Source organism: Telopea speciosissima, chromosome 9 (assembly GCF_018873765.1).
Source record: "Telopea speciosissima isolate NSW1024214 ecotype Mountain lineage chromosome 9, Tspe_v1, whole genome shotgun sequence".
In the NCBI taxonomy this organism is placed as follows: Eukaryota; Viridiplantae; Streptophyta; class Magnoliopsida; order Proteales; family Proteaceae; genus Telopea; species Telopea speciosissima.
Window position 1 is genome coordinate 48,249,029 of NC_057924.1, and position 19,046 is coordinate 48,268,074.

General features: G+C 36.2%; 1 protein-coding gene across 2 annotated transcripts; it reads right to left on the reverse strand.

Moving 5' to 3' along the window:
* Positions 1-3,867: 3,867 nt before the first annotated feature.
* LOC122639524 (putative ubiquitin-like-specific protease 1B) lies at positions 3,868-13,074 on the reverse strand. Of its 2 annotated transcripts, XM_043832389.1 has the most exons (9): positions 13,008-13,074; positions 12,581-12,665; positions 12,401-12,490; positions 12,222-12,317; positions 11,919-12,050; positions 11,725-11,825; positions 11,568-11,640; positions 4,174-4,259; positions 3,868-3,885 (listed from the first exon to the last, which is right to left on the reverse strand). In XM_043832389.1, the coding sequence occupies exons 1-9, from the start codon at positions 13,022-13,024 to the stop codon at positions 3,879-3,881; spliced, it is 687 nt and encodes a 228-aa protein (XP_043688324.1). In that variant the 5' UTR covers positions 13,025-13,074; the 3' UTR covers positions 3,868-3,878. The 2 variants fall into 2 exon arrangements, with proteins under 2 accessions (XP_043688324.1, XP_043688325.1); XM_043832390.1 differs by lacking the exon at positions 12,581-12,665 and having other exon boundaries at positions 13,008-13,056.
* Between the last annotated feature and the right edge of the window lie 5,972 nt (positions 13,075-19,046).

Genomic DNA, 19,046 nt, shown 5'->3' on the forward strand with positions numbered 1-19,046 from the left:
TCAATTAGGGATACTCACCATGAGTTGTACATTTGGTGGTGGACTTTGCAATTGCATGGAGGAGGTATTCGTCTACTTGTTGGCAAGTGAAGTTTCACTACCGGGGTTCCTTCTTCTCGAACAACCACCTAGTCAATACACCATAAGGTACTGGTAGTTATGACCTTGGGTTCCAAACCTACAATCAGGTTCGGGTGCAGAAGAAACATCTTTTCTCTGTCACTCCTCAAGATTCACCATTTTAATGGCAGGGGAGGTGTCCAGGATATGTAAATAGATAAGTATTTCCTAACTATTTCTGCAATAATTTGAGTATCTTCTATACAAAATTACAAATACGTTTTGATTAATTATAACTAGTATAACCCAATTCATATTGATTCACATGTTCAAAAAGGCATATATCTTTGGCATAAATTGGTAATTGTAAATGACTATGCACCAAACAAGTTGTTGACTTGTCTTTTTTTCCTTCACAAAATCGTTAATGTGTGTGTGTTTGCCTGCGAGAGAGCAAAAGAGATGAAAAAATGTGTGAGACAAAACCGTATGTATTACCAAATCCATACCAATTGACAAGCCTAGGTAGGTTGTAGAGCAGGAGCAGGTTGGAGGGCTAGACAGGAAAGGAGGGGGTGGGGCGGGAAGAAGAAGAAGACGGAGAATAAAAAATAAAACAAAAGGACGGTAGCATGGGTCTCACTATTTTAAATTTTAAAATATAAGAAGATAATTTATAAGGTTAAAATCGGAAATGAATAAAAAATTAAATAATTTGATTAACCTTAATCTGATCTAGGTACTCCAAACACAATTTATGAAACCTTGGAGACTTGAACTATAATTTCTGAAAACGTTGGGTACTTTAATTGTCATTTATTTATTTTTTGAAATAGACCTTCATTTCTTTTGGTTATTATGTCCTTACTCGTTATCGATTTAATAGCCAGGGTTCTAGTCACTTTCCTCTTGTGTGGGGATAAAAATCCTCTGTAGTGCACAATCTGACAGTGCACTGACGATGTGGCCTCCAGACCATTAAGCATACATGATTGGACCCTCTTTTTAGACCCTTAGTGAATGTTTAATAGGTAATGACTGAGTTTGAAACTAGTTCCTTAATTTTGACTATGGCATTAGTAGTTTAGCACATTGGTTCTTGCATCAGAACCACTGATACGTTTTAACCATCTGGAGGATGATGTGAGAAATCTAAACTATTAGATAGGTAAGAGATCTTTTGGGTTAGCTAGGTGTCATATTTGGTAGTCTAGATTCTAGATTAACCATATACTTAGATTACTTTCTCTTATATTTTTAATAATTAATTTATTGTGCATATGTTGATGATCGTATTTGTGCCAGAGAGAATACTCAATATTTGAGTTGCATGTATTGTTATTAAAATTAGATAGAAGATGATGTAGTCTATCTATGCCCCAAATATGAGCAGAAGAACATCCACGTGGCAGTTATGAGTTGGTCGTTGTATCAGTCCCAGCACAAGGCCTTGGTGCTAATTAGCAGCTTATGGTTAAAAACTTATCCTTAAAATGTCAACTATTTTCATAATGTGTAGGATTGGCTTTCAAACTCTAGATGATGATTTGTGTAGATGCATAAATGTAGATAATATGTTTGCATGGCTCCAAATAATAATCTTAAGAGTAAAATCTGCAGCCTGATCTGCAACATATATTCTTAAAATATTATTACAAAATTCAACATTCTTGGTTATTTATAAGCTCTCTAATTTATCTATTACAAGTCGTTTGAACAACATCAGTTTCTTTGATCAATGGTAAATTTTAGTGTTTGGCCAAAAAAAAAACCCTAGATTTTCACTTTTATCAGCATAAAATAATGGATTTTTTTGAGAACTTTAACTTGAAATTTATTCCAGTACATTGCATTTTTTAATACATTTCAAATGGCACAAATTTCATGGCCATCGGAACCAAAGTACAAAACATGCAAAGTTTGTCAAAATGTCTCTACTACATTAACCCTCCACCATAAAATGTCAATCCAAGCATCATGATTTAGGGTCTTTTTGGTATCATTTTTCATTTTTTCATGTGTTTGTTATCACTTTTGAAACTTATTTTTATTTAAAATAAATGAAAACACCCCCAAAATCACTCAACCGTCTATTATGGATTATGGAAGAAATGTTTTTCTTTCATTTTTACGCTCAAGTTTAATAAGCACATGTTCTAGTGGCTCATTTCCGAGGTTAAAATGGTAAAAAGGCAATCTAACTGATCTAATAGCTTCTCTTTTCTGTCATTCTTCCCGAGTTTCTTGGATTATGGCAGAAATGTTTTTCTTTCATTTTTACGCTCAAGTTTAATAAGCACATGTTCTAGTGGCTCATTTCCGAGGTTAAAATGGTAAAAAGGCAATCTAACTGATCTAATAGCTTCTCTTTTCTGTCATTCTTCCCGAGTTTCTCTAGTATTCCTTTGTCAACAACAACGGCGGTCGAGGTTGTGATGAGACCCAAGACTAAGATTGTCTGTATGTTGGGTCAATGGGTCTTGTGTCTAGGTCCATCCCCATAATTGAAAAGTGTCTCTAGAACGGTATGGTAAATCCATGACTACTGTTTTTAGGATGTCGACAGAAAAATTATTTCAAATGGTAGTAGTCCAATCAATTTAGGAGTTTTTTTTTTTTTTTTGATAGTTAAGGGGGGGATGTAGGATGTGAATCAGAAGACTTGAACTCAAGACCTCCTAATAGCAATGGGCCTTTACGCACCACTAGCTACCAAGTGCGCTAAGCACTTGACCACATTCAATTTAGGAGTTGAAACTACCATTTTCATACTAAATGAATAAAATTCTCATAATGAGTTAGACAAGGTCAAACTTTAGATCCCTCAAATTAACAGAGCATTTGAATCAAGATTGGTAAAATAAAACCATTTTTTATTGCAACCCAGTTCAAAAATGGATGACCGGGAATTTTCGGAACCTGAGATTCACTTTAATACAATTTTGTTTTGGGATGCACTCTAGTATAGTTATTTTTTACTTGTGATGCCTAGGCTCTAAAATGCTCTTCTATGTCCTACCAAAAGAATGTAAAATAATATCATAAATTTAACTATTATTCAATGAGTATTGATTTCCATTGTACACTTGCTGAGCTGTAAGTGTTTCTGGAGTACTCGCGTCTTTGGTTAATACCTATGTAAAAGTTAATAAATATCAAAAGATAATAAATATTTAAAAAAAAATAATGTAACACTATCTATTGGTTTTAAAATATCTTGATAATATGTAGTTGTTAAAAAAAAAACAAAACAAAATGACATACTTTGTTGAAATTTCCTTTTGAGCATTGTTCTTAGAAAATAGCATCAAGTCTTCTTGGATCTTCTTTCAAAAAAATACAATGTCATCCTAATTTTGAAAGAGCGAATAATAAAAGATAATTAGTTAATCAAATTAAATTAGGAAAAAAGAACTGTCGGGAAGTGTGCACCCTGCAGCCAAACATATAGGGGCGAAATGACTGCCCCGCACCCATGAAATGTGCAAATGACGCCCTGCTTGATGCTCCCGCACACTCTCCCATTGGTCTCCGTATAGGACCAAACTCCCGCGTAGAGAACACTTCCCATTAAGTTAATATATAACCATAGAAATGAAACCTGAGATTCACTTTAATACAATTTTGTTTTGGGATGCACTCTAGTATGGTTATTTTCTACTTGTGATGCCTACGCTTTAAAATGCTCTCCCATGTCCTACCAAGATAATTTAAAAAACAGCATCATAAATTTAACTATTATTCAATGAGTATTGATTTCCAACGCACACTTGCTGAGTTGTAAGTGTTTCTGGACTCTGGAGTACTCGTGCCTTTGGTTAATACCTCTGTAAAAGTAAATAAATATCAAAAGATAATAAATATTGGCAAAAGGTTTCATACACAATCGTGCATGGTGCACGACCATGCCTTCAACCATTGAATGGAGATGAGAAGCTGTGCATTGTACACGGTCATGCCCGTCCAATGGTTCAAAGCACAAGTGTGTATGAGCCGTGTAAAAAAATCTGTCCCATAAATATTTAAAAAAATTAATGTTACATTATCTATTGGTTTTAAAATATCTTGATAATATGTAATTGGTAAAAAAAATAAATAAATAAAAGGACATACTTTATTGAAGTTTTCTTTTTAGCATTATTCCTGGAGAATAGCATCAAGTCTTCTTGAATCTTCTTTCGGAAAAATACAATGTCATCCTGCATTTTGAAAGAGTGAACAATAAAGATAATAACTTAATCAAATTAAATTAGGGAAAAAGAATTATCGGGGAGAGTGCACCCTCCGGCCAAGCATATGGGGGCAAAATGATTGCCCTGCCCCCATGAAATGCGCAAATGATGTTAGAAATAGGATTCTACGCAATCGGTATAAGACTTGACAGAATCTGCTTGTATATAAATATATATATATATATATATATATATATATATATATATATATATATATATATATATATATATATATATATATATACCCGAATGAAATATCAAAGTAAATACAGAAATAAAACAATTTACAGTACAACTATGACTGTCTTCTTGTTTCTTCCAAAACAGCAAGCAGGAACACAAATGGAGTCGTACAGAGAGTACTTTCCTTAAGGTGTGGAATGCCCCCTATTTGTGCAGATCCGGGTTGACTTTGGCGTTCTACCTCTAAGATAAAACCACTTAAATCACAATTGGCAGCACCCAAGAGTGATTACAATACGGAGTACCCAAAGGTAATACTCAGTAATCAGAAAGGAAGAAGAAGAAGAGAAGGAAAACAAACAGAATGCAGAGAGCACACTGTTTGTAGAACACAGGAAACACTTGCACGAATTGTGCTTTGAAGCCCAAGGCCCATTTGCTTTTATAAGCCCACTAGTAACTGTACGTATAGGATGTGTCTCTAAACACCTGTACATGTGCACCCCCAAATACAGACCCCTTTACGTATAGGTATGTGTACATACAAGGTCCCTACGTATGGGTGCACATATATGCATGCGCCTATACGTACTGCAATGCATGTGCATGATGTCATCTCGGACAAGGGTGCATGTGCATGTATGTGGGTGCATGTACTTCACCAAAAAGAATACATTAATTGATCCCACACCCACACCCGCCCCACCCCGCTCCGCCTTCGCCTCCACCTCCACCTCCACCTCGATCACGACCACGGCCACGGCCTGGCCCGGCTCGGCTCGGTGCTCGCGTGCGTGTGTGAAAAGCACCCCGGACCCCAACCTCACACATAGGACAACGGAGACTTCCCTTAGAACCCTATGTCCCTTGTAAGGAACATGAGCTCATATTAGCTCACTTTTCTACTTGTCCCTAAGCAATGTGGGACTAAACTTGCAGAGGCAATCAAGCCTTTTCAAGTTTCCTTACAAGGTTACTCAAGAGGTCCTTGGTTCAAACCACCATGCATACACATATACAAATGTTTCCAACAAAATCAAAACAATGTGGAGAGAAAGAGTTTTTCATATTTGAAACTTATATTTCAAAAATAACATTTCAAAAAGGAAAGTTTTGAAATTACTTTTTGAAAAATACAAAATCCAACAATCCCCCACAAATTTCAAAATATCGATAAAACGGAACAGACTACTGAGTAAAATTTAGACATAGTAGGACACATCGTTGGAGGTGTCTTTCGGACTTGAACCTACACTAGGTTTGATGAACTACGCTACAGAGTACGGGTGAAGTCAGACTTCTTGAACCTTTCCTCTTCTGTGTAGCTGGCTAGCTCACCATCCATATCCTACCAGTCGACGTTCGGACCTCGTCTTAAATAGAAAATTGGTCATTATATGGCCTTGTCCCCTATCTTGGTCTCATGAATGTTTAAAGAGTTCGCCTTTTAAAAACTCTTATCGACAGGCGGCCTCATCCCTTACATTCATTTAGGTTAGCCAATGTGCACCACAGATAACATACCCCCACATTTCGTAGGATTCGGCTAATTAAGAGTCTTATAACTCAACCTCTTCTCATTGTGGTGATACGACTTTACCATCTAACCAGAATGAGCAAATACATAGTAGTACTATACAGGTCTCCTAGTGACTTCGTTTGTACCTTTTGAACCTAATTCATGATTAGTCCTCTTCACATAGGTTGGGTTTCCATTACATGACCTATGACACAGGCCTCAAGCCCATTCCTTTAGATGCTTCATCAAGAAGTACTGTAGGCATAGGTTTCGTGAACACATCCGTAAGATTCTTTTCGGATTTCACATAGTCGATAGCTATCGTCCCTTCACTTATATATTGCCTAACAAAATTATGACGTAGACGAATATGTCTCCTTTTTCCATTGTACACCCTATTCTTTGCTTTTGCTATAGCTGTCATACAATCACAGTGAAGTGAGATAGAAGGCACCGGTTTCGGCCACAATGGAACATCCATCACAACATTTCTGAGCCATTCGACTTCAGTTCCTGCCTTTTCTAAGGCAATAAATTCAGCTTCCATGGTGGAACCTATACTACATGACTGTTTTACAGATTTTCAAGAAATTGCTCCACCACCTAGCGTGAATACATACCCGCTAGTTGCTAAGGATTCATTCGTATCTGAGATCCAATTAGCATCACAATAACCTTCTAGTACAGCCGGTATTCCGCTATAATGAAGATCATAATGCATCGTACCTTTTAGGTACCTCATCAACATGTTAATAACAAGCCAATGCTCTTCCCCAGGGTTATGAGTGAATTGACTCAATTTTCCAACAGCTAAAGCAATATCTGGTCTTGTGCTATTCATCAAATACGAAACGGAACCAATAATCTGAGAATACCTCTTTTGATTAACTGGTTCACCCAAATTCTTTCGTAAATGACATCCCTGATCAAAATGTGTCTTTATTGCTTTTGAATCAAGATAATCATATTTTTTCAGCATGTTCTCAATATAGTGAACCTGAGATAAGATAATTTATCTATCCTTTCTGATGATTTTGATTCCTAGAATCACATCAGTTTCACCCATGTCTTTTGTGTCAAAGTTGGACATCAAAAGACTCTTGGTTTGTTTCACTATATCCATACTAGTTCCCATTAGCAACATGTCATCGACATAAACTAGTATAAACACACCATTTCCTTGATGAAATTTACTATACAAACATATTTTTGCATCATTGATCAGAAAACCATTTGATAGTAGTACAACATCAAGCTTTTCGTGCCATTGTTTAGGTGCTTGTTTGAGTCCATATAAAGACTTCACCAATTTGCACACTTTTTGTTTGTGTCCAGGTACACTACAACCTTCCGGTTGTTTGATATAAATCTCTTCCTCCAAGTCACCATTTAAGAATGCTGTCTTGACATCCATTTGGTGTATCACCAAATTATATATAGACGCTATGGCCATCATAACTCTTATAGTAGTAATTCTGGCTACAGAAGCAAAAGTGTCAAAATAATCAATATTTTTCTTTTGTCTAAAACCTTTAACTACTAGTCTTGCTTTAAACTTGTCAAGTGACCCATCCGCTTTCAATATTTTACAGAATATCCACTTAGTATCTAACACCTTAGATCCTTGTGGCAAGTCAACAAGTTCCCAAGTATGATTAGATATGATTGAATCCAACTCACTTTTAATTGCTTCCTTCTAGAATACAGCATCCTGAGATGTTACTACTTCTCTATAGGTAATAGGATCCTTATCTATTAGATAGACAAGCCAGTGAGGTTCATCGTTTATTAAATAAATGATCTAATCATGTCCATAATACTTAGATTTCTTTTGCCTTTTACTTCTACGTAGTTGATTTGTATCGTCATCACTTAACTCATGACCATCATCAATTTCATGATCATCATTTGACACTTCCTTTCCTAACATTAAATCACTACAATCTTTGTTATTAGCCAACTGATTTGACTTATAAGAAAATATATTTTCAAAAAATTCAGCATATCTGGACTCAACAATGTCATATTCTTTACATACGCCTTCTACGGTCGTTAATACTATAAACCTGTATGCATTACTGTGCATCGCGTATCCTATAAATACGCTATCAAAAGTCTTAGAACCAAGTTTCCTCTTTTTTGGTTTAGGAATTGCTACCTTAGCCAAACAGTCCAAAACTCTTAAGTGTTTAATACTAAGCTTTCGATTGTGCCATAACTCGAAAGGCAATATTTTCGTCTTTTTGTGGGGTACTCTATTGAGTATATAACAAGTCGTTAAAATAGCTTCTCTCCACATATCAAGAGGTAATCCCAAGCCTACTAGTAATGAATTCATCATTTCCTTCAAGGTTCGATTTTTTCTTTCGGTTATGTCATTCGATTCTGGTTGATAAGGAGCGGTGGTTTCGTGTATGATGCCATTACTGTCAAGAAAATTAGAGAGATTAAAATACTCTGAACCTCTGTCAGTTCTAAGTCTTTTAATTCTCTTCCCAAGTTGATTTTCAACTTCCATCTTATATGAAATAAATGCATTACATGCTTCATCCTTTGAAGCAAGCAAATAAATCATAGTATACCTTGAATAGTCATCAATAAACGTTACCATGTACTTCTTACCACCTCTTGATTCTAGTGACTTAAAATCGCATAAGTCACTGTGAACAAGATCAAGAAGATTATTTTGTCTTGTCACAGACTTATGCGGCCTTTTAGTAAATTTGGTCTCAACACAGTTAGGACACTTGTTCAAGGAGGGTTTGATGTTTTCACCAATTAATCCCAACTTGTAAATCTTGTTAATATAAGCAGCACTACAATGTCCTAATCTAGCATGCTACATATCATAAGAACTAACAAAGTAAACAAAACTAGATACTTCATTCATAATATCAGAAACACTTAATACAAAGAGCCCATCACTTAGGTAACCCTTTCCTACAAATACATCATTCTTAATCAATATCATCTTGTCAGACTCAAAAGATAATTTAAACTCTGCCTTGTTCAAGAGTGGCCCTGACACGAAATTTCTCCTTATTTCGGGAACATGAAGAACATTGTCCAAAATTAATGTCTTTCCCGAGGTCAATTTCAAAGTAACTTGTCCCTTGCCGACAACAATCGAAGTACTAGAATTTCCCATAAATACCCTTTCACCTGTGATAACCGGTGAATACTTGGAAAACATACTTTGATCCCCACTGATATGCCGAGTAGCACCAGTGTCGATAACCCAATCTTTGGGTTTATCAACCATATTCACCTCGGTTACCATAGCAGTGAAAATCTCGCTTTCAATGAGATTGATTTTGTTCTCATTCTTTTTCTTGTTTCGACAATTCTTTTTTAAATGACCTGCTTTGCCACAGATGAAGCAATTACCCTTTTTCTTCTTGAAGCTCTTATCCTTATTAGTTTGAAGGTTCTTCTTAGATGGTGATTGCTTCCCGGTTTCCACAAGGTTTGCTTTGAGTTTAGTCAACCCAGTTACCTTGTCAACCTTATCCTTTGCTCTGTTCCTTTCCTCAATTTTAATTCGAACCACAACTTGCTCAAAGGTCCATTCCTTCCTCTTATGCTTCATAGCCACTTTGAATTCATTCCAAGAGGAAGGTAATTTTTCAATCAAGGAACTAGTGACATAAACTTCAGGCAAGACAATATTCTCTTTGGCCAATCGTCCAACAAGTACTTGGAACCTGTCAACCTGATGAGATATTTCTTCTCCATCATTCATCTCAAAATTGAGAAAATTTGCCGTCACATATTTGCTGCTACCCGCATCTTCAAGAGTATACTTCTTGGTGAGCGCTTCCCAAATCATATAACCAAACTCAAGTGAATTGTAAACATTGTACAATTCAAGAGAGAGAGTGTTCAATATATAATTTTTGCACTGGAAGTCTGCCTCCACCCATGCAAGCCTCTTTGCCTCAAGTGTAGCATCATCACTTTGGCTCGGTTTGGGTTCTGTTAAAGCAAACGCCACCCCAATTTGAGTCAAAGCGAACAACATCATTTGTTTCCAACATTTGAAATTTTGACCATTGAATTAGTCAATTTTGTCAAACTCCAAAACAATCCTCATTTTCTCCATCGACGGCTGAAGAGCACTCATGGAGGGCACAACATTAGTCAGATGAGAAAACCTGGTAGGCAACACTGGATTGGTAGCAACAGTTGGATCGGCAGCAACATTTAGATTCGCCCCATTGGTTGGATTGACATTAAGTTCATCTGAACCAGAATCAGTAGCCATGTCTTATACCTATTTCCACACCTTAAGCTTGTTAGAAATAGGATTCTAGGCAATTGGTATAAGACTTGACAGAATCTGCTTGTATATAAATATATATATATATATATATACCCGAATGAAATATCAAAATAAATACAGAAATAAAACAACTTACAGTACAACTATGACTGTCTTCTTGTTTCTTCCAAAACAGCAAGCAGGAACACAAGTGGAGTCGTACAGAGAGTACTTTCCTTAAGGTGTGGAACGCCCCCTATTTGTGCAGATCCGGGTTGACCTTGGCGTTCTACCTCCAAGATAAAACCACTTCAATCACAATTGGCAGCACCCAAGAGTGATTACAGTATGGAGTACCCGAAGGTAATTACTCAGTAATCAGAAAGGAAGAAGAAGAAGAGAAGGAAAACAAACAAAACGCAGAGAGCACACTGTTTGTAGAACACAGGAAACACTTGCACGAATTGTGTTTTGAAGCCCAAGGCCCATTTGCTTTTATAAGCCTACTAGTACCTGTACGTATAGGATGTGTCTCTACACACCTATACATGTATAGACATGTACACCCCCATATACAGACCCCTCTACGTATAGGTATGTGTACATACCAGGTCCCTACGTATGGGTGCACATATATGCATGTGCCTATATGTACTACAATGCATGTGCAAGATGCCATCTCGGATAAGGGTGCATGTGCATGTATGTGGGTGCATGTACTTCATCAAAAAGAATACATTAATTGAACCCACACCCATACTCGCCCCACCTCCACCTCCACCTCGACCACGGCCATGGCCTGGCCCTACTCGGCTCGGAGCGCGGGTGTGTGAAAAGTACCCCGGACCCCAATCTCACACATAGGACAAGGGAGACTTCCCTTAGAACCCTATGCCCCTTGTAAGGAACATGAGCTCATATTAGCTCACTTTTCTACTTGTCCCTAAGCAATGTCGGACTAAACTTGAAGAGGCAATCAAGCCTTTTCAAGTTTCCTTACAAGGTTACTCAAGAGGTCCTTGGTTCAAACCACCATGCACACACATATACAAGTGTTTCCAACAAAATCAAAACAAAGTGGAGGGAAAGAGTTTTTCATATTTGAAACTTATATTTCAAAAAGGAAAGTTTTGAAATTACTTTCTGAAAAACACAAAATCCAACAAATGAGGCCCTGCTTGATGCTCTCGCACACTCTCCTATTGGCCTAGGTACATGTAGGACCACGCTCCCGGGTAGAGAACACTCCCCATTAAGTTAATATACAACCATAGAAACGAAGTATGCGTATAAATTATAAGCATATCCATACCTGTGAGAAATTTTCAGTCAATTTCCCGTTCCAACAGTCCATAAACTTCAACATGAAGACACCGCAATCATGCCTATGACAAGATTTATCAAGGTTGTCAACATATAATGAAACTATAAGAGAATATTTTAGTTAAATCCAAAATCAAAAGACATACGAGTTTGCTTGTAATGGAAGTTGAGGCCGATCTAGACTCCATTTAGAAATTGAAATCATCTTCCCCTCATTTAGCAAGGTTAATATCCTCTCGCATGTGTCCTTTTGCAAATTACTCACAGATTAAGCCAATTAGGAAATTATAATAATGTCTTAAATGAGCCACAAAAATTTAGCTACAGACAATAAACAAACCACTATCTTTGTTGTCATGTGTTGATGAGGAGTGTTTTCTCCTCGCATGGAATCCAAAATATGTAATCTTTGATCCTTCAAATTTATCACGTACAAAAACCAATGTTTATCCAAGCATATGGGGATGAAAAGCTGTCCACAAATTACTATAATTAGTCAAAGTGAGTACATTAGTCATCCATTTATTGCAACAACATGGCAAAACAACAATAAGATGTACTTGATGCAACACAGTACACATAAACTGGTAAAAACATAAACATAAAAGATATAAACTTGTGGTAATTACTTCGAAATAGTTACCAGTTCACATTGAGTCAAGTTATAGTGTAGTTTCTCCAATGAATAAAAACATTCTAAATCTTGTATTCCCTTGGTGCTTCCTTTAGCAATCTTTTCCTACAATAATCAATGAGAAAATTAATTCATATTTAGCCTTAATCACTTGTTTTGGTATTTAATATGCATACATAAAAATTTACCCCAAAGTATGTGGGAAAATGGTGGCGAGATATAGTTTCAATTAGTTTTTTTTGTTCTAGCATTAGCATTTGCCCGAAGACATTAACAACCTACATGACATCCAAAAAATTATTAGATTATCAATATATATGGTATTTAGCAGTAACCATGTAAGGAATACTATCATGTAGTGAACTTACGGGACTCCCAATCCAATTTTGATCTTCCAAAGCACGGAGTTCCTGTTGAGTTGCATGAAAGGATCCTTTCTCTACCAAAAGCTCTCCATGAAGGACAATGATATCATATAACATCACAGTCAATGAATCAAATGTTACCTTGTATATAATACCTCAACTAAATCTCTATTAAAAGCACAATGGATGACTTCTCCAATACAACAATCAATTGTTAATTTCTCTTTCATTATATGACAAAACCTAGATCATATGGCGCTGCCATTAAAAGTAACAAAAATGAATAATCATTTACGAAACAAAGAAGTTCTATATGTGCCAACGAAGTCACCAATTATGTGACCAAGGATCACTAAAAAACAAAAAACAATAATAATAAATCAAGAAAAACCTTGTGCCAAAGACTTGTTATATTGTACTCTTTTCTTACCCATCATTTTTCCTCATGTTGAAGACTTGTTTGCTTGCACTGCTTTCCACGTCATTTAATTTGCATGTACCATATGCTACAAGATTTTCCCCTTCCTGCCATTTTTTTTTTAATCAATGAACTATCCCCAACTCAATATTACCATATTTATTTTACTATGAACTTTATGTGACTACTAAAGAAAAAATATCAAATTATCAACTCCTCATAAAGATCTCAGATGTAGGAAAATCCTCAGCTCAACTCATGAGGTTCTCTATGCCAATCACAAATTTAATTCCAAAACTTGGGCTACAAATCTTTATCATTAAAACCAAAGATATAAATTTCATTCCAATTGCGATTTGTATATGCAGCTTGAAATTGAAAATTTTCTATTTCAGTAATTTTTTATTGGTTCATATAAAAAGGACGTCCCCAATGCATGAGGCTTTCGCCATTGTGGGGTCAGGGTAGGGTAATAATGTACGTAGCCTTACACCCGTTTCCCAGAGAGGCTATTTCATGACTCGAACCCATGATCACTAGATCGCAATGGAACAACCATACCGTTGCGCCGATGTCCACCCTCTTTTTTATTTGTTCATATGCATATATTTATTTCTACATGTATCTGTAACATAACATGTATAGTTTATACAGACTCCATAAAATGGTATTTATTTTTTATCGTAATTAATGAGATAGTCTTCGCCCACTAGCAACAATAAAATGAAATGACTGAAGACACCCAAAATTTTAAACTTAAATGTTTTCTTTTGGTTGGGAGATAATTTCATTTGAAGTTTTCCAAATTAGCCAAAAAGAAAAAAAATGTTTTTAGCATTTAGTTTAAACTTCTTACTCATATAATTTACAACTATTTAATACAGCTCTAGTGCACAACATATAAAGAAAAATGTACTCTTTTAAGGGAGGAGGCTAGCATTTATACCTCGACCCTAATGCCATCTCGGTGAGTGTGTTGGGTTTCATGTTGTTTATGACATTCTGGCACATACATCTCTAACAAACTCTCTTTTAATATGACCTGTAAAAGAAAGTAATAAGTTGCAATAAGCTAGTAGGTAACCAAAATTTTTTATTTCTTTTTCCCTAAAAACACTTTTTGTAAAGTTTTGAGTGATCCAAAAAGAAATACATGTTTAAGTGACAACAACAACAACCATAATCTTATGCCAACTAAATGGGGTTAGCTACATGGATCCGAAAAGGTCATGACGGTAATAGAAATAAGAGCAGTAGAAAGAAGTAAGAAGGTAAAGGGGTGGGGGGAAGAAAATAAATAAATAAAATACATGTTCAATTTCACAGTAGAAATTTAACAATGTACTTCTTTGTACTTACATCGACATCTTCATTGACGAGCTTTCTCCAGTTAGAAGATAATGGTTCTATCACCAAATCAATCTTTCTTATTTCATTTTCAATCTTCTCCTTCACACTAATTTCCAATTTCAAAGCCTCCATTTTGGCTGCCTCTTTCCCCTTAAAACAATTTTCAAGTACCTTGACCGAGCTCATTAACCATTCATTATCAATTTTCATTTCTTTGTGATCAGAGCAAACCACAAACCATTCAGTGATCATAGCTTCAGAAATGTTTTCATAATTGGTAGCTTGAATCTGTTGAACTATTTTACACATTTGATCCACCAAATGACGGCGTGTATCCTTCCACGCAATAATGCAATTTTTAAATATATTCCCATATCGGTTGCAAATCGAATCAATTTTGTTACTTTCCATATCTATGTCTATCTTTCTAATCTCATTTTCAATATTCTCCTTCACAAAATTTTCCAATATCATGACCTCCATTTCGGCCCTTGTTTTCTCCTCAAAACAATTTTTGAGTACCTTAATCGAGCTCATTAGCCAATCATTATCAATATTCAGGGCTTTGTGATCTGAGCAAATCACGTCCCATTCAATGATCAAGGCTTCAGAAATGTTTTTAAAATTGGTAGCTTGAATCTGTTGAACTATCTTGCACATTTGAACTACAAAAAGACTCAGTGTCTCCTTACTTTTGATGGAGCAGTTTTTGAAGATATCACCAAAACCACTCTTCGACTCATCAGTACATACGTCCGCAGTCCTTAAAGTGTTATCTAGGTTTTGATTTTTCTTTTGTACTTCAATCCTTCGCTTAAACTCTTCCACTGAATCTCTTTCACATTTATCTTCTTCTTCTTCCATATTATCAATCATAGTCTCATCATCTACAAAAAGTCCAACAATGCCAGTTGGGCCAGCCCTTACGTTTCCTTCCTTAACTACATGACTTGTATCTTCTCTTCCTTTTCCTCGTATAGCATCAACCTATCTGCTATCATTCTATGCCCAGGTAAAGCAATCTTTAGTTGACAAGACGATAATAATATTAAAGCATAATTAAAAACCAAATATACATTGAAAATGAACTCTGTTCAGACGGCATCATTTTTGTGTCCTATAAAGAGTTTTGTTTCTTCACCTATTTCTGTTGTATATTGTTGTATTATTATTTCAAAAAAGCATTTTTTGAGTCAATGTACTATTTCAAGAAGTACTTTTAGAGTCATGTAATACAAAGTTTCAAAATTGTGTCTTTTGTTATTCCCTCCTTTTTTACTTTCCTCCATTTTTTGTTGGAGTTTGTTGTGCTCTCTTGTGTGCAAGAGGCAATATTGACCTTAAGAATAGTCCCACATTGGTTGTGGGAGAGTAACTTGAGGGGTATATATATATGGTTGGTTTCTTAAGGTGTGATCCCTTTGGAGAGGTGGTCACCCTACTCTCTAGTGTGTGGGGGGTCCTTGGGGTGCTTTTGAATCACGCGCGTCGAGCTGAACTGAACCAGGCCGGGCCGTGGCCGTGGCTGAGGCCGAGGCCGAGGTCGAGGTCAGGGTCGGGGTCAGGGTGTGGGTGTGGGTGTGGGTGTGGGCAAAACCTTATTTTTGGTAGTAGGAGTTTTGCACTTTTGAGTTTTAATTTTTCATTTAAAACTCAGTTTGGTTCACCCATAGTTCATCTATACGGTTGAACCGTACATGTCTATTCGTACGTGGAGGGTTAGGTGCAAGGTCAACCCCGTTGCAGAAGTGGGGGGTATCTAAAACCTTAAGGAGAGTATCTGTCAGATACGACTCAACTCACCCTGTTCGTTTGGAAATCTCCTCTCTGGTCAGTGTCTCAGTACTGATAACAGGTATTTTTCTTATTATTCTGTTGTAGATTATTCTTATAATATTTGCCTTATATAACAATCTTAAGGTTTTAGAATTTATTTGGCTTTTATCTGTGTAAGACTATGGCTGAGAATAATACTGTGGACCCTCCACCTACTATTGCTGCTGCCCAAAATACTGTTGCTGACATACAACCGAGTATGGAAAAACTGAGAATAGTCTCAGAGTTTGATAAGATAGCACAGTTCATCGGGCAAAATTTTAAACGGTGGAAGCAGATGATGCTATTTGTCTTGACGTAAATAGGGGTGGCGTTTGTATTGACTGATCCCAAGCCTCCGGCAAGTGAGGATATTGATCTTGATATGAAGAGGGTTGCTTGGATAGAAGTAGACTTTCAATGCAAAAATAGGATTCTGAATGCTCTATCAAATGAATTGTACAATGTTTACAATTCCTTTGACCATGCCTACATGATTTGGAATGCTCTTGTCAACAAATATACTCTTGAGGATGCTGGTTTAAAGAAGTATGTGGTGTCAAATTTCCTCAATTTCCAGATGACTGAAGGTGAAACCATTTCTTCTCAAGTAGATAAATTTCAAGTTATGGTTGGGAATTTGGCTACAGAGAACATGATTTTACCGGATCTGTTTGTCACAAGTTCTTTGATTGATAAACTACCTGACTCTTGGAAGGATTTCAAAACTACTATGAAACACAAGAGGAAGGACTGGTCTTTTGATCAGGTGGTAGGTCAAATCAAAATAGAGGAATGGAACCGTATCAAAGACAAAGGTGAAAAGCCTATTGGATACATTAGATCCAATGCTAATCTGGTGGAAACAGAGAAGAAACCAAATCTCAAGAAGAAAGGCAATCATGTTCAGAAGAATACAAACTCAAAGAGGAAGAAAGGAAATTGCTTCATATGCAGTAAGCCGGGTCACTTTAAGAAAGACTGCAGAAATAAGAAGAAGGTGATGCCAAATAAGGCAAAAATCAATCTTATTGAAGAGGAAGTCTTTGCAGCAATGATAACCGAAGTGTTTTTGGTTGAAAAACCAAATGACTGGACAATTGATACAGGTGCTACAAGGCACATCTATGGGGACCAAAACTCTTTTTTGAGTTATTCTATTTTAGATGATAAGGTCCATATGGGAAACTCCTAGTCATCCAAGGTTATTGGCAAAGGGAAAATTACATTGAAACTCTCCTCAAGAAAGACACTTGTCTTGGACAATGTGCTGCATGTGCCTGAAATTAGACACAATCTTATTTCAGGACTACTTCTCAACAAAACAAGAATGAAGTTACTTTTTGAGTCTGACAAGCTTGTTATACTGAAAAATGATGTATTTGTGGGCAATGGGTATCTTAGTGATGGTTTATTTCTACTGAGTGTTTCTGAGATAATAAAAGAAAAGCCAAGTGCTTCTTCTGCTTACCTTATTTATTATTATAATTTGTGGCATGGTAGATTATGCCACTACAATGCATCTTACATTTCTTATATGTACAAGAAAGGCTTAATTGACAACCATATTAAGCAACTGTTGACTAAGTGTCCCACATGTGTGGAGGTAAAATTCACTAAAAGACCACATAGGTTAATAGAACGACAAAGTGGCCTTCTCGATTTGGTGCATAGTGATCTTTGTGACTATATGTCACTTGAATCTAGAGGAGCCAAAAAATATGTTATTACATTCATAGATGACCACACTAGATTTACCATGGTTTACCTTCTTAAGTCCAAGGATGAAGCAAGTAATGCTTTTATATCCTATAAGGCAGAGGTGGAAAATCAATTAGGGAAAAAAGTGAAAAGGCTTAGAACTGATAGAGGTACTGAATACTCTAATCTTACTCAGTTTTATGAGGAACATGATATTATTCATGAGACCACCGCCCCTTATCAACCTGAGTCTAATGGGGTGGCAAAAAGAAAAAATCGAACATTGAAGGAAATGATGAATTCAATGCTCATAAGCTCAGGGTTACCCCTAGACATGTGGGGGGATGCCATTTTATCAACATGTTACATTTTAAATAGAGTTCCGCACAAGAAAACGAGATTATTACCATTTGAATTATGGTATGGAAGAAAACCTACTATAAAGCATTTAAGGGTATGGGGTTGTCTAGCCAAAGTGGCTATACCAGAACCAAAAAAAAGGAAACTAGGACCAAGGACATGTGATTGTGTTTTTGTTGGATATGCAACACACAGTACTGCATATCGATTTATGGTTATTAAAACCATAGATGATGTGTTTGAAGAAAATGACATCATTGAGTCAAGGGATGCAGAATTCTTTGAGAATGTATTTCCTCTTAAGTCTAACTTACTAGAAAATAAGGTTGATAGTAGTGTATCATCTTTTGGGCAAGAAGTGTCAAAGGAAATTGGGCCTATACCTAGTGATTCAAGTCAATTACGAAAAAGTAAAAGGCAAAGGAAAGTTACTTTTTTAGATGGTGATTGGGTTGTCTACATTTTAGATAAGTATCATTTATCGTATAAAGAAACGGTTATATCTTTAGATGCCGTGTTTTAGAAAGAGGCCATCAAAAGTGAACTAGATTCTAGTCTAGCCAATCACACATGGATATTAGTTGACTTACCTAAAGGTTCTAAAGTATTGGACACTAAGTGGATATTTTGAAAGAAATTGAAACTAGATGGATCACTAGATAAGTTTAAAGCCCGTTTAGTAGTAAAAAACTTTAGAAAAAAAAAAATATAGATTACTTTGACACATTTGCTCCGGTAGCAAGAATAACTCCTATACGAGTAATGATGGTTGTAGCGTCTATGTATAATTTAGTTATACACCAAATGGACGTGAAAATAACATTT

Bases quoted from the DNA above. Each gene is read 5' to 3' on its own strand.
- LOC122639524 (XM_043832389.1), bottom strand. The intron at 11,826-11,918 runs GTTTGTTTATTG...AATTTGCAAAAG, and splicing joins ACATGACAACAAAGATAGTG to GACACATGCGAGAGGATATT. The intron at 4,260-11,567 runs GTATGGATATGC...TTCAAAATGCAG, and splicing joins TGACTGAAAATTTCTCACAG to GATGACATTGTATTTTTCCG.